This window comes from Gadus chalcogrammus, chromosome 7 (genome assembly GCF_026213295.1).
Source record: "Gadus chalcogrammus isolate NIFS_2021 chromosome 7, NIFS_Gcha_1.0, whole genome shotgun sequence".
Lineage (NCBI taxonomy): Eukaryota > Metazoa > Chordata > Actinopteri > Gadiformes > Gadidae > Gadus > Gadus chalcogrammus.
The window spans coordinates 8,278,725-8,294,105 of record NC_079418.1 but is presented as its reverse complement, the minus strand read 5'-3'; the positions used below and the strand labels follow the sequence as shown (position 1 = coordinate 8,294,105).

At 42.8% G+C, this 15,381-nt stretch overlaps 1 protein-coding gene and 1 long non-coding RNA gene across 4 annotated transcripts; one reads left to right on the top strand and one right to left on the bottom strand.

Annotated features, from left to right (window-relative positions):
* Window positions 1-1,129: 1,129 nt before the first annotated feature.
* LOC130386603 (uncharacterized) lies at window positions 1,130-9,483 on the bottom strand. 3 transcript variants are annotated; one of them, XR_008896142.1, is made up of 6 exons: window positions 9,322-9,483; window positions 6,773-8,084; window positions 6,221-6,363; window positions 4,815-5,788; window positions 4,582-4,713; window positions 1,130-4,362 (listed from the first exon to the last, which is right to left on the bottom strand). It is a non-coding gene; the product is annotated as an uncharacterized LOC130386603 (long non-coding RNA). The 3 variants fall into 3 exon arrangements; XR_008896141.1 differs by having other exon boundaries at window positions 4,582-5,788; window positions 6,773-6,844; window positions 7,923-8,084; XR_008896140.1 differs by having other exon boundaries at window positions 4,582-5,788.
* Window positions 4,331-8,093, top strand: LOC130386602 (uncharacterized). Its single transcript, XM_056595611.1, has 9 exons — window positions 4,331-4,751; window positions 4,835-4,925; window positions 5,014-5,070; window positions 5,186-5,274; window positions 5,416-5,487; window positions 5,607-5,818; window positions 6,227-6,389; window positions 6,608-6,727; window positions 7,969-8,093. Exons 1-9 carry the CDS (start codon window positions 4,559-4,561, stop codon window positions 8,070-8,072), a joined length of 1,101 nt encoding a protein of 366 aa, XP_056451586.1. The 5' UTR covers window positions 4,331-4,558; the 3' UTR covers window positions 8,073-8,093.
* Window positions 9,484-15,381: the final 5,898 nt, after the last annotated feature.

The following is a 15,381-nucleotide window of genomic DNA, read 5'->3' as shown; positions in this document are numbered from 1 at the left end:
TTTGTCTGTGATGCACAGGCATGGGCATTTCAAAAAAATAAATAAAAGCACACAATTCCTATTACGACTGCGAAAGGTGCATGCAAGAGGGCCCAGGTCACTTTTCTCCCCTTAGGCTTTAAAAGCGGACAGTCCATTACAACACCTAGATGTAGGCTTGGTGACCCAATTTGTGCTGGACTTTGCACCTGGTGTGCCTAGGAGTGATAAGGGAGGGAGGGAGGGAGAGAGGGAGGTGGGGAGGGAGAGAGGGAGGGAGGGAGAGAGGGAGGTGGGGAGGGAGAGAGGGAGGTGGGGAGAGAGAGAGGGAGGTGGGGAGAGAGAGAGGGAGGTGGGGAGGGAGAGAGGGAGGTGGGGAGGGAGAGAGGGAGGTGGGGAGGGAGAGAGGGAGGTGGGGAGGGAGAGAGAGAGGGAGGTGGGGAGGGAGAGAGGGAGGTGGGGAGGGAGAGAGGGAGGTGGGAGAGAGGGAGGTGGGGAGGGAGAGAGAGGTGGGGAGGGAGAGAGGTGGGGAGGGAGAGAGGGAGACCACCTTACAATGACACATCTAGGTAGATGCGCTTCAAACAGCTGAGCCAGACGAGATCTTTTGTGGAGCTCAACCAGACATATGGTGATACCCTACCTGAGTAAAAACAGACACAGTATACAACATGGAATAAGGAGAGATTAATATCAATGCATGCTCATCAACAGTCAAACACAGTCATGGGCGCACATGAGGGCTTGACATTGGCACCTGCCAACCGGCAAAGCACTGGTAAAACTTGGTTGTGGCTAGAAACAATTTCAGTCTCAGTGTTCACTTTGACAGGTAAGTCTTTGGAAAGAAAAGTCACAACAGTTGCTAAAAAGCTAATGTCAAACCCTGGAGCGCACATCATTCTCTCTACCACACACACACACACACACACACACACACACACACACACACACACACACACACACACACACACACACACACACACACACACACACACACACACACACACACACACACACACACACACACACAGCTTACTATTAAGTGTGCTGCAACAAGCCTTCCTGTGCTCTTCACATGGACTGGACAGCATGGATTCCAACATCCGAGTTAGGATGCAGGATCAGGTAAGTCTGAGAGATGGGGAGGTTAAGGGATTGGGGGAGTAGGGACAGATAAACCGGGGGGGGGGGATAAACCACATATTAGGGAAATGAGTACTGGTGCTAGATAGCACTGGTGCTACCCTGATAACACTACTTTATTGCTTTGCTTACAATATTGCTTCATCAGTACAGGACCCCTGATGTAGCATGTTTTCTTTTTAGAGAAACTGGTCCAAACTGATATGATATTCAACAATAACAGCAATAAGCTCGCGACCATATAACATCAAAAAATAACCGTCAACAAAGCTCGCGACCATATAACAACAAGAAATAACCGTCAGCTGCCTGCCAACAACCACATTTGATGCCGACAACTTCACATCGTCCAGAAAACACGTCAAACAATACCAAAACAAACAAACAAGTAAACCGGTTCACTTAGCCAAGGTAAGGCAAACCCCACCCGTTTGACAAAGTACCGGCTAAATTGCTAGCGCTAGTCGTAATGTTGTCAACAAATTCGCCAACTGTAGCTAGCCAGCTAGCTAGCCGCCAGCCGGGTTACAGTCTAGCCGCTACAAAATAATTCAATTATAGCCTACCTCTTACGACAGCAAAATTACAAAAAATGGCAGAGAGTAAAATAATTTTATCAAAGAGGTCGCTGCGAAGGCATGTTAAAAGAGGAGCGGATGCTGCGTTGGCAGCGCTTCATGCTAGCGGGCCCACTTACTTTAACCTGGCCGCTGGCGCAGACACATTAGACACACCACCAAGTGTCCCAGCTTACACCGAAATAGAAAACGACGACGAAAGCGGAGATGGGGATTGGGTAATGGCATCAGAGGAGAGCGCCTCCTCTGGCGAGGATGACTGGGAGTTCAATGATTTGTCGAGCTCTAGCAGTGGCTCAGATTCAGAGGAGGGGGGCAGTTTTCAAGGGGACTTAAGACATGAGCTCAAGGAATGGGCAATCACAACAAATACACCAATTTCCCACATTTCCAGCCTGCTCTCCGTGCTTCGCAAGCACTTCCCAGATTCCAAACTGCCAAAAGACGGCCGCACTCTCCTGTCAACCCCTACTTATGCGGAGATAGTACCAAAAGCTGGGGGGAACATGCACTATTTTGGTGTGGCAAAAGGGATCCTGGGCCGAATGCAAGAACAGGACTTAGCTAAAAACCAAACACTAAAACTACAAATAAATGTGGATGGCCTGCCCCTTTTTAAAAGCAGCAGCCAGCAATTTTGGCCAATTCTTGCACTAATTGAAGAGGACCCCATTAGATCCCCATTTCTAATTGGTTTATATTGTGGATACTCCAAGCCAACCGATGCAAGCGAGTACCTCTCTGACTTTGTGGCAGAGATGGGGAAGCTTGCATCTGATGGCTTGGAGTATCAGTCAAAAAAAATTTAAATTGAAATTTCCTGTTTTGTCTGTGATGCACCGGCAAGGGCATTTCTAAAAAACATAAAAGCACACAATTCCTATTACGGCTGCGAAAGGTGCATGCAAGAGGGCTCATGGGCAAACCGACGCCTAAATTACTCCGAAACAGATGCGGTTCTCAGAACCGATGACAGTTTTGCTACAAAAGTCAACCAGGAACATCACAAAGAGGGCGACAGTCCATTACAACACCTAGATGTAGGCTTGGTGACCCAATTTGTGCTGGACTTTATGCACCTGGTGTGCCTAGGAGTGATGAGAAAGTTGATCTGGCTGTGGCAGAGAGGGCCCCTTCCAACCCGCATTGGGAGTCAATCCATCTGCATTATTTCGGAGAACTTAATCAAATTGGGCAAGAGGCTGCCAAAGGAGTTTGGACGCAAGGGAAGGTCCCTCCGTGAGGTTGATCGGTGGAAGGCCACTGAATTTAGGACTTTTTTACTTTACACTGGCCCCATTGCATTAAAAAAAAACCTACCAAAACACATGTATCAACATTTTCTTTTACTCCACGTAGCAATAACAATTTTATGTTCCCCCCGTCTCCACCACCGTTATTGTGACTATGCGGAAAATCTCCTGGTAGTGTTCGTTCAGAATTTTCACGCCATCTATGGGGACTTTCTGGTGTATAACGTCCACAGCTTGATCCACCTGGCAAGTGATGTTAGAAAATATGGCCCACTACCCCAAATTTCAGCCTTTCCCTTCGAAAATTTCTTGTATAAATTAAAGAAACTAATTAGAAAGCCAAACCAGACATTACAACAAATTGTTAAACGATTAACGGAAAAATCAAGCATCAACCCAGTCTGTCCATCTTCCCATAACCAAAGTTCACCCTCAACAACACAGTACGCCACTGATAGATTTACCCTGTCCACAAAGGATGGGAACAACACAGTTTCGTGTGGTGGTGCTGTCACGTTAAAATTGTACCGGGGGCGAAAATTGTACCGGCCTACGTCATCGTTTGTTTACATCCTGACAACCTGCCCGGCAACAGACGACGCGATGCAGAAAACATGTTTCCAAACGACGAAATAACATAATACAGATAGCGGATCGCTATCTGTATTATGATAGATAGTGATAACACTTGTTTTTACTTTATATTTGTATTGTATTTAATTGTTTAATCGAAACAATAAAAAAAATTGCCCGCGAAACGGGCGATCGCGTCAAATGACAAATGTTTTGCCCGCGAAACGGGCGATCGCGTCAAATGACGTAGGAGGGTTCTTGAAACACAATACAGATAACGGATCGCTAGAAAACACTTGTTTTTACTTTATATTTGTATTGTATTGAATTGTTTAATCGAATTTAGATAGTAAACTGAGTGTTTTAAGCAGGTTTCATAGTCTAGAATGTTCAAGAACCTTCCTACGTGATTTGACGCGTCATTTGACGCGATCGCCCGTTTCGCGGGCAATTTTCTTTATTGTTTCGATTAAACAATTAAATACAATACAAATATAAAGTAAAAACAAGTGTTATCGCTATCTATCATAATTCAGATAGCGATCCGCTATCTGTATTATGTTATTTCGTCGTTTGGAAACATGTTTTCTGCATCGCGTCGTCTGTTGCAGGGCAGGTTGTCAGGTTGTCAGGATGTAAACAAACGATGACGTAGGCCGGTACAATTTTCGCCCCCGGTACAATTTTAACGTGACAGTGCCACTTTTAAAATAGAGGCAATTAGCAGGACACTTGGTGGTACGTCTTTTGTGGCGAGGCAATATTTAGACCAACGTCCATTCTTCAACCACCCTGTTGATTCAACTGCACTGGGGACAGCTGTGGTTGGGAACCTGGCAGAAGAGACCACGTCAATTGCCGTTAAAGATATTGACTTTAAGATGGTCACGTTAGAATACAAGAACAAACTTGTGGCAGTTCCACTCAACCACAACTAAATTAATTTAAAAATGATTCATATTTCAATCAATTAAATCGGTTATCTAAATTCAATGTGTTCAACTTTTTCAAAACGTATTTTCTGTTTAGATGTATGCGGTAGTTCATTTTACCGAGTCAAACGAGGTGGAGGTTGTGCCTTGCTTGTGGCTAAGTTTGGACGGCAAGGTGTCTTTTTGGCCACCGTATAAAGACACCAAGCGGACGAAAGTTGCAGTCATCCAAAGCGCTATGCCAGATGAGACCTGGGGAGAGTTTTTTGTGGAGGTGGTGAAAACCTTTGGTGAGACAGACAAAAGTAGGATGTACCACTTTTCTCCCCTTAGGCTTTAAAAGCTTTACTCACTTCATTGTTGTCTTCAACAGCCAATTATGATGCAGCGCGTATGAACCTGAAAAAAGCCCAAACCAGGAGCACCCTGACATCAGATGATGAAGGGGGTAAAAGAAGGAGAATGTAAGCACTGTGCAGTAATCTATACTATGAAAACCATCAGCTACACAAAACAATGCATGCTTATTGAGTGATTTCTTTTCTAATGCAGCCCTTCCTCAAAGCTGAAAGAAATTGTGCCTGCAGATGAGGGGGAGAAGCATACAAGGTCTGATTACAGATGGCCATGCATTATCACTCACATGAAGACATTTTGTGATTGGCAAGTTTGCAGTCTTACAAAACTGTTGTTGTTCATACTCTTGTACTGTTCCAATGTATAGGGCTAAGAAAAAAGAAAAAAAAGGAGTCCTCCACAAGCCCCTGCTTTCCCCACCTGCTTTTAGAGCATCACAGCAGGACATACATAAAGGTATAACACATCATTCCAAATCTGAATTCTGCTATTCTACTCACCATCTTTTTTGAATGTCTTGAATCTGGGAAATTTGAATGTAATGAACTTCAATACACTGACTACTCTGATTATAAATATACATCTTCTTGCCTACAGTTGCTGCCCACACATCAGCTGCTCTTGAACAGGCCTCTGCCCAGATCTCTGGCAACATTCAAAGTCAATTCGGTACACAAACATCTGGCCTTACACAGCAATACTGAAAATCTGTTTAAACTTAAGTCTGTTAATTTTAGCAAAGGGTCTTACTCTTGACATGACAGTCATGATGTTTTTCTGTCCTGTAGAACGGGATCATGCACTCCTGCGTGCTGTGGAGGAGTTGAAGGCCTTGGTGAGGCAGAACAACCTCCTCCTCCAGGCCCTTACTAGGCAAAAAACTACAGCAGCAGCAGCAGCAGACACTCTATCTGAGGAATTTAAGTTCCCAATGAACTGCGAGGAAGACCTTCAAAGGGTGGAGGATCTTCTGAGGGAGAAATCCCAGGAAAAGGCCCTGGTATAGTCATGACTTCTATAATACTGATATATTTCAGTTCTTTGCTACAATGCATTACCAAAGATCAAAGTGCATGAAAGTCCTTGTGCACAACCCTTCAGCTTTCCAGGTGCAGGTGTTAGGCAGGAAAACGTGATCAAATATGAAAAGTTCATTAAACACCGCACACTGGATACTGTTCTTTTTTCTCTTTATTTTTAGGAGCGAACAACGCGTTTCGCCCAATGCGTTTTCAGGTTCGAACCTGAAGACGCATTGGGCGAAACGCCTTTGAGAAAAAAGAACAGTATCCAGTGTGCGGTGTTTAATGAACTTTTCGCATTACCAAAGATGTTCATTTTGAACGGTATGCTGACTATAAGCCATAATAAGTTATTCTAAAACATTACTTTCCATTCTTACCTGCAGGCAGCACACCTTAGTGCGCTTGGGGGCTGCAATCCTGGGGACGCGGTTCGAAGAATCCTTCGCCACATCCTCACCAACCACTTCGCGCTGAAATTCAACTGGCTTGGCAGAGGAGGGAAGAAGCTGGCTTTTGCCTCCTACAAGGTGTGCAATGCAGTAAGAGGTATGTAAACAAATCACTCATTGAGCTATGAATTATAAAATGGATTCATTTCTTTTGAATAACCATGGAGTGTACTGCATGCATCTTGTCATTAAACACTTGTAATGCACTTTGTACCATTGTATTATTGGCCAGGACATGAAAAACGGATAACTAATCTCAAAGGATCTTTCCTCCTCAATAAATCAATGTTAAATAAATACACTTTCTCTGTTTAGGTGCATCGGCTAGCCAGAACATTTCGGCCAGCGACTGCGAGGCAGTTATTAAAAACTGGCTGAAGTGCAGCGGTGACCGGAGTGGAGGAAGAAAGAGGAGAGAAAGCAGAGTGCATGAAGGTATGCATGAACAGCAAACCATCAAATACTGGAAATGAGACTTACATAGCTTTCTCTTGAAGCGTTTGAGGGGCAAGAGGGATGTGCTGAACCTTTTACAGTTTCATGGAGCTTTACCTAACATGGAATTTAAAAGTTATTCTTCAAGTTGTTTGATTTTCTGTTGAACCAGACCCTGAAATCCACCATCATAGTGCACCTTTAAGTAATTTACTAGTAAATAAATCCAGATAGACTATTTACAACACCATGGAGAATCAAATTACTCTAACAGAGTCAAAAATCTGTGTAAATTCTGAAGGTGGCCAGTTTCAACTTTACAGCTCTTAATAGGTTACACAATAAGTACATTCAACTCTGAGAATGTTACTGACCAAAGAGTACAATTAACACTATTTTGAGTGGGGTGTGAGCATGTGGCATGCGAGTACAAAGAGAGGAGGTGAAACTACTTTAAGAAAAGTATGTGAAAGTTTTAGAGGTGGACTTCAGCGTGTGGTTCAATAGGCAATTGTAGTAGAGTATCATTTTGGAGTCAATGGTGGGTACATGTACTATATGACTTGTATTTCTTTAACATTTGCCCTCTAATATAAGCCCATATAGCCATATTCCTTGCATCTTATGGAAAGACAAGACATAAAGTCAATTCTAAACGTAATGACAATAAAAATAAACTCCCCAAACGGCAAATTGGCACAATATCCTATCCACCCGTTTTTTACATTTCCCACTTACAATTGGTAACTTTAATCGGAGTTCTTAAAATCGATAAGTAATGTTTGGATTTCACCATAAAATGTAGAAAGCATGTTTCCCGCTATCGCCAAAAGCATGGTTGCAAAATAGCATAACTAGGCTACTGTACGACGTCGGTCTCAGGGATGTTATTTTCCCCTCAAACTTGCCTTCTTTGCTCAACACTATTTCTTTAATTTTAGAACAATGATGATGAGCGAATTTGAACGAATTTAGTAAGGAAGTGGGAAAGTCTCCCACTAACTCTTGGCAAACAGCTAACTAGCACTAGAGATTAAAAAAGCTAGTTAGCACATCAATCAGTAGCCACGTGTTGAGAGAAAATGCTGCTAAAACTATCACAGGGCTTCATCATTGATATTGAACAGAATCATATTCAAGTCAATGGCATTAATACAAAAAGCTTGATTTAGAAAGCAAGAAAGCCAAACATTACCCATGTCACCAAATTGTACGCTTAACGATGATCTTCTACATTCCAGGTCCCCAGCAGTTCAGTCTTCCTCCTCCGGCTCCGAGTCCTTCCCCGGTCATGGATGATACAACTAGCAGCGACAGTGACGACGACTGCAGCGGCCTGGAGTGACCCGCCTTCCGCCTGCACACCGACTCGGATTTTAATTCATTTTTAATTAATTTCTTCTTCTTCTTCTTCTTCTTCTTCTCATTATTATTATTATTATTATTATTATTATTATTATTATTATCATTATTATTATTATTATCATTACAAGTATTTAATAAATGTTAACACTTTCCGGTTTAATTCCATGATGTTTGAATGGTTTTTGAACTCAAAACTCTTGTTGCTAGGTTTAATTAAAAGGAAATTCAAATTATTTGGTAAAGGCAAATTAAAACAATTTGGCTACCTTAATTATAAGTTGGCAATTGGCTATAAGCCAACGGTGGCCATCGGGGGATAATGCACGTTGGTCAAACGGTGGCCCTACGGCCGAAATGACGCGGTTACGTCGCTACGCCAACGGTGTGCCAACGTTAGGCCAGCGGCCAAAATGTCGTAGGGCCAGCGTTGGCTCACACCGTCAGGCCAACGATATGCACCGTTGGCTCACAACGTTTTGCCAACGTAGGGCCAACGTATGCTTGCTATCTGGGGCTGTATCGGGCTGCCACTCGCTGCGGCGCCATGGTAACCACCAGGTAATGTTGAGTAGGCTAATGCAATGGAATAATAAAAGTAGGCCCTAGTAGTGCAATAGATCAGCCATGGAGTAGCCTAGGCTATAACTTGTATATTGATGGTGTCTCTAAAAGTCAAAGAAAACCAGTATAAACATAAAAGCAGTTTTCTACAAAAAAACATTGCAGCGTTTCGGTTTCCTATTTTTCGGCTGCTTTGTATAAGATGGCTTGTGCATATACACAATGTAATTAGAATAAAAATAATATTGATATTCGATTTCTGTGGACTCTTATGAACATTTCAAGACCCAACATGAAGTATCAACTCATTGCTAAGGATATACACAACGACGATAAAGTAAGAATGCACCAAGGGTGGGGGAGGGTGAGGGGGGCTATTTTGACCTAAGACACTAGGATATATTTGATCTATATTCATTAAACACATTTATTCCACCGAATGGTTGACATTGGTTGACATTCCTGAGATTCTAAGCTTTCAAACGGTGTATGACATGACTATATCACTCAAACTTATGATGCTGCAAATTGACCTAGCATGTTGGGGGGAACATGCTAGGTGTAACTTTCTCGCCGGCGGGATTTGACGATTAAGTAGTTAACAAGACATAATACACAATTGCATGAATATTACTAAATATATGAAGCATTTTGACAGTCTCACTTACTTGCATGTTTTAGGCATCACTCGCTCGGGCGGGCACACTCTAATTCCAGGTAATTTCAGGTACATTTCAGCTAATTTCAGGTCAGAAACGGGATCAGAAATGCTGTTTGACCAGTCCTCAATGTGAACTGAGTGGCCGCCCCCTCCATGTGGACTGAGTGCCCGCCCCCTCCATGTGGGCGGAGTGCCAGCCCCCTCCATGTGGACTGAGTGCCCGCCCCCTCCATGTGGGCTCCGTCTGCGGGCTGCAGTCAGGGGCTTCTCGGCATACCGGGCGTTTGCCCGGTGGGCCGAGGTGCAATATGGGCCGATAGTCCCGACTTTTTTTTTTTTTCCCCCATATAATGGTCTGACCGGCTGGCCCACGAAAGTAGTTCATCAGCGGCCCTATTGACACTGGGCTGGCCCAATCACATCCCCTGGGCTGACCCAACACCCCTTTCGATTTGGACCTGCCTGCATAATGCATTAGGACGGTAAACAAACTCAGCGTGGCCCATGGCCTTGACATTCTTGACACGCGCACGCTAGTCTGCGGCCCATTGGCTGTCTTCTTTACTGACTAGGGGCTCGTCCAATCATATCACCAAACACCTTCTACCTTTAGCTTGGTCGGTGCACAGAAACGCACTTTCTCTCCCCAAAATGGAGAGAAAGAGAAAAGGGGGTGCAGAGGAACTGCGAGACAAGAAGAGGCTTGCTCTTCAAGCCAACGCTGCCAAATGTGGCAAAATATCAGAAATGTTTGCCACGGCAGGGCCATCATCAGCTCCCGTGGATGACAGTGATGCTGGTGGCGATACGATACAACGACCTACGGTAAGAGTTCTTCAGGGGGGGGCGCGACGTGAGAAAAAAATAAACCCGAAAAAAACCCTGAAAGACGATGATTCAAATCATCAGTCGTACTTCAACTGTAGAAGTAACATAACTAAATCAATTTTCAACCGTTTATCTTCGTGCAAACCATTTAACAAATCTACACAATTGTATCTTCATTAATATCGAAACAGAATTTCGATATCATTTAAAATGTCTTCAGAATCACAGTTTTAGTTTCATACTGCTTCGTTTTCAGCTGTTTTCATTGAAGACGTCAGCCCATTCTGATACACCTACTTCTAGACATCGTAGCTCATTCCTTTTTCAACCGTTTACCAACGTTCAAACCATTAAACAAATCTACACACTTGTATCTTCAATACTATCTAAACGGAATTTTGATAGCATTTATACTTTTTTCAGTTTTTGTTTCAAACCGGCGTCGTTTTCAGTTGCTTATAATAATTTAGGTCACCATAGCAACGCCTGTAAACAAACCCTGCCGAATAGTCGAATCTCTGGACTGAAAAGGCAGTATGATTCGACTCAGAAAATTCAGAGTCGGGGACCCTGAATGAATCTGTAAACTGGCAGTTTACACAGATTAAGATGTTCAAATGTGTTTAAAAAAGGTTAAGCTAAAACATGCTTAGATAAAGTTGTTAAATTGTGTTGTTTAAAAACGCAAAAAGATGTTGTAATGTTTCAGAAATATGTTTAAAAAATATGTAAAAAAAATTGTTTCAAATGTTTCAAAAATATGTTCCAAATGTTTTAAAATTATGATCGGAGATGTTTGAAATGTGTAAAATAATTAAAATAGCTTTCAAAACACAGGTATTTAGAAAAAAAAAATTGGGGGGGGGTGGGCTCAGCTGAATTTTTTTCTCTGAGGGGGGGCTCACTCTCTCACACTTTGAAAACCCCTGACTTAGGACCTATGTTCTATGTTCGTTTGCATTGTAAATACAAGACTGTAGCTGTTGCTAGCCCTCAGCCTACTCTACTCTGAAACAGCCAGCCGTTAGCCTACACTCTAATTGTAACTGTCATCATTAAAAGGTTTCTGTAATTTAATTATTACTTTCATATTATAAGACATAAGGAAATTCATTTTTGTTTATATTAGTAATTCAATAATTGTGTTCGTTATTCAGGTTTAAAATTGTATTTAAATAGTTTGTTGAATGACGTCACTTGTGTGTGTGTGTGTATTTAGGCTGATGTTTTGTCAGTTTGTGTCAGTTTGAGATGCGGCATGAGAGAAGGTGAACAGCTTGTGATACGCATCGCCGAAAATAATCTAGTTTCAAAGTCCCTGTAAATAGCATGCAGCCAACGAGGTATGTTTCTTGTTGTTTCCCTGTATTTTGTTTTGCTTGTTTGGCTTTTTGTGTGCCGTGTAATTTATGATTTTATGTAAATCTAATGCCGTGATTTCTGTTGTACTGTGTATGTATTCATCTATAGTTTTCACGGTGGAGTTGGAGTAAAAGGCTACAATAAAACCCGTCAAAGGAAACCATTGGTGTCTACCGAATGCTATTAGAGGGAGTTACAGTGAAAACTCGGACTGTTCATCGACGCGAGTGGCAGTTCAACGAAGGAGCGCAAGAAAAGGATCGGCCTGTTAAGGTTTGGCTGGACCGGCACACGGAGCCGCGATCAACGGACATCTCCAACTGACAGATGACCGTTAAGGCCCACGGAGCCGCGATCAACGGACATCTCTAACTGACAGATGAGCGACCGTTAAGGCACACGGAGCCGCGATCAACGGACATCTCTAACTGACAGATGAGTGACCGTTAAGGCACCCGGAGCCGCGAGATGTCAACGGACATCTCTAAGTTAAGAGTGATCTAAGAAAATTAAGGCTTTTGTATAGGATTTGGTTATTATTTACTGTAAATAAGAGCTGTGTTAAGTGAATGTTTTTTCTTATGCTGTATGGAAGCATTTAAGTGCCAAAGTTAAAGGGCAACTACAGTTCTCATTGAACTTTTGTGTTTCAACTTAGAGTGTGTTGTAGCTACATCAAAGTTTTATTCTGCATTTGATGCTTTGGGCAATTTATAGAGGTTTACATATTGTTTGCATTTAAGGGTGACCTCCAAAGTTATTTGATTTATTGCAAGATATACACAACTAAAGGGATGTTTACATTCACGCTTTATTTTCAAAAGTGAGTCAACTTAAATAAGTGATTTAAACAATGACAGAGCCAAGTGAGTCAACTTAAATAAGTGATTTAACCAATGACAGAGCCAAGTGAGTCAACAGTTCATAGCTTAGACTCCCAAGATAAACCTGAAGTAGGCCTTCCTGAAGCCCAGCATGATGAAGCGCCAAAGCTAAGACAAGGTTCAAGAATCAGATCTCTCACAGAAAAAGGCAAAGAAATGCAAGAAGAAAAATGTAAAGGGCTTCAACAAAAATTTAACTACACTTATGATAAATGGAAAACACAAGTAAAATTAGCCAAGAAGTCATTGTCACAATTAAAGGACCGTCTATCTGAAGAGTTGCTCAAGGATATCATTGGTGATATCGCAGGTTTTTCAGCAGATGTCCAGCTAATTTATGATGAGCTGCGCAATGTCTCAACTCCGGATCAAGACACGCGCAGAAAAGTGGATCTGTGTGTAGAGATCTCCAACTTTATTGTAAGCAAAGCCTCAAGCCGACTCGATGGAGAAGCCAAAGAAGCAGAAGAAGTCAAATGGCCAGAAGCAGGCTCTCTCTTTGGCACAAGCTCCTCTAAGTCAGGTTCTTTCACCACCGAGTTAAAAGTTCCCTCAATCAACTCCTCCAGGTCCTCTATAAAACGCCAAGAAGCTGCCGCAGAGGCTGCCGCAAGCGAAGCTGTTCTGAAAGTGTTAGAACAACAAGAAAAGGAACAGCAGGAAATACAGTGTCTAGAAGCAGAAGTTAAAAGGAAGATATCTGATGAACAGGCAGCAATTGTTAAGCGCAGCTTAGAGCGAGAGGCAGAGGAAGTAAAAATCAAAGCTCAGCTAGAAGAGGAGCATGGAGCTCTTCTAAGAGCTCTGGAAGAAAAGAGGAGAAAAGTGCAGAAGTTGGAGGCAGTCAAGAATCTCAATGCAGCAAGAGCCAGAATGCAGGTGTATGATCAACCAAGGGCCGCAAAAGAAGAGCAAATGGACACATTGGGACAGCAACTGGTAGCAGACAACCCAGTTATTCCACCTTCAAATCGTCTGTCCATGCAAAAGTCTCCCATACAAAGTACGAGTACCGGCTCAAATGAAAGTACAGCAGAGCTTGTCAAGGTGCTAGCAGATGCTCTGAGCGCTAACAGAGTTCCCATCCCTGAACCTTCAATATTCAGCGGAGATCCACTGAAGTACAACGACTGGAAACTTTCATTTCAAACACTTATTGGCCACAAGAACATTGAAGATAAGGAGAAAATATACTACCTCCGTCAGTATGTAAGTGGACTAGCTAAGAAAGCAATCGATGGCTTTTTCCTACTTGGAACTGAGTCGGCCTACGCTAGTGCATGGAAGATTCTGGAAGAGCGATACGGAAACCCATTCACAGTTGCAATGGCTTACAGAGACAAGCTACAAGCATGGCCCAAGATAGGATCTAAAGACAACTTTGAACTCAGAGAGTTTGTAGATTTTCTACGCAGTTGCGAGGCTGCCATGGTCCATATAAAAGCACTGGAAATATTGAATGACTGTAATGAAAACAGGAGAATTCTGTCAAAGTTACCGGATTGGTTAATAGCAGGATGGAACCGGAAGGTTGTTGATGAAGAAGAGGATAGAAACCAATTCCCTTCATTCAGCCAGTTCGTAAAATTTCTGACAAGGGAAGTAAAAATCGCCTGTAACCCTGTTACTTCACTGCAGTCACTGAAACAAGCTGAGCCTGAAAAGTCCCAAAGACAACACAGTGTCGGAGCAAAGACACTAACCACAAGTTCCAATAAAGGGTTTGTCATCATGATGTGTCTTTTCTGTAAGAAGAACGGACATACTTTGCACAAATGCAGGAACTTCAGGGATAAACCAATTTCAGATCGAATCACATTTATTCAAGCTGAAAAACTGTGCTTTGGTTGTCTGAAGTTAGGTCACCACTCAAAGAGCTGCTACAGTAGGAGTGTTTGCGACGTGTGCTCCAACCAACATCCAACCTGTCTGCATGAGGAGCGATCTAAAGAGCAACAAACACAACCACGCACTGAAAGAAATACAAGTAAAGAAAAGCCCAGACCAAGTCAAGAGAGGAATAATGAATTTACTCAATCAACACAACACCAAGGGGTATTCACAGCTGCTACTGCCAACAGAGTGCTATTTCATGAACCGAACATGCAAACAGCGGCAATAATTCCTGTTTGGCTTTCAGCAACAACTCAACCAGCACGAGAAATCCTTGTATATGCTCTGTTGGATTCGCAAAGCGACACAACCTTCGCCTTGAGTGAAGTAGTGGAAGCCTTGGAAGTAACCAAAGAACAAGTCAATCTGAAGCTTTCTACAATGAGCTCAAAAACAACAGTAGTAAGCTCTCAAAAAGTGAACAACCTCCAAGTTCGAGGGTTTTTCTCTGGTAAGAAGATTGCCCTACCACCAGTCTACACCCGGGAATTTATTCCAGCCAACAGAACTCACATACCAACTGATGAAACAGCCAAGTCCTGGTCCCATTTAGAGCACCTTCAAGGAGAGATTGCACCTCTGCAAGACTGTGAAGTAGGTTTGCTCATTGGATACAACTGCTCACAAGCCTTACTTCCAAGGGAAGTTGTTCCTGGCAAGGATAACCATCCTTACGCACAGCGTACAGACCTTGGATGGAGCATTATTGGCCACGGGAATCTCTATGTGGACTACGGTGACAACATTGGAGTGAGCCATCACATAATAGTGAGAGAAGTAACACCAACTTTGGAGCCCTCCGTCAACCTCCGAACTGAAGTGCATTATGTGAGCCGTACCAAAGTCAAGGAAATTTCTCCTTCAGACATCATCAGAGTCTTAGAAACAGATTTCTCAGATGAGCAGCTGAAGACTTCAAACTGGTTCACCGGACCAAAGTTTCTTGGGCAACTCAAACTTCCTAACAGAGAATGCAAGGTAGAAGAGATAAAGGAAGACGATCCTGAACTTCGCAAGGCTCTAGTGTGTAACACTCAGACAAAAGAAGACAGATCATTATTGGATCGCCTACAGAAGTTCTCTGATTGGAAAAGAGCAGT

Bases quoted from the DNA above. Each gene is read 5' to 3' on its own strand.
- LOC130386602 (XM_056595611.1), top strand. From the start codon at position 4,559: ATGTATGCGGTAGTTCATTTTACCGAGTCAAACGAGGTGGAGGTTGTG. The intron at 4,752-4,834 runs GTGAGACAGACA...TGTCTTCAACAG, and splicing joins GGAGGTGGTGAAAACCTTTG to CCAATTATGATGCAGCGCGT. The intron at 5,071-5,185 runs GTCTGATTACAG...TCCAATGTATAG, and splicing joins GAGGGGGAGAAGCATACAAG to GGCTAAGAAAAAAGAAAAAA.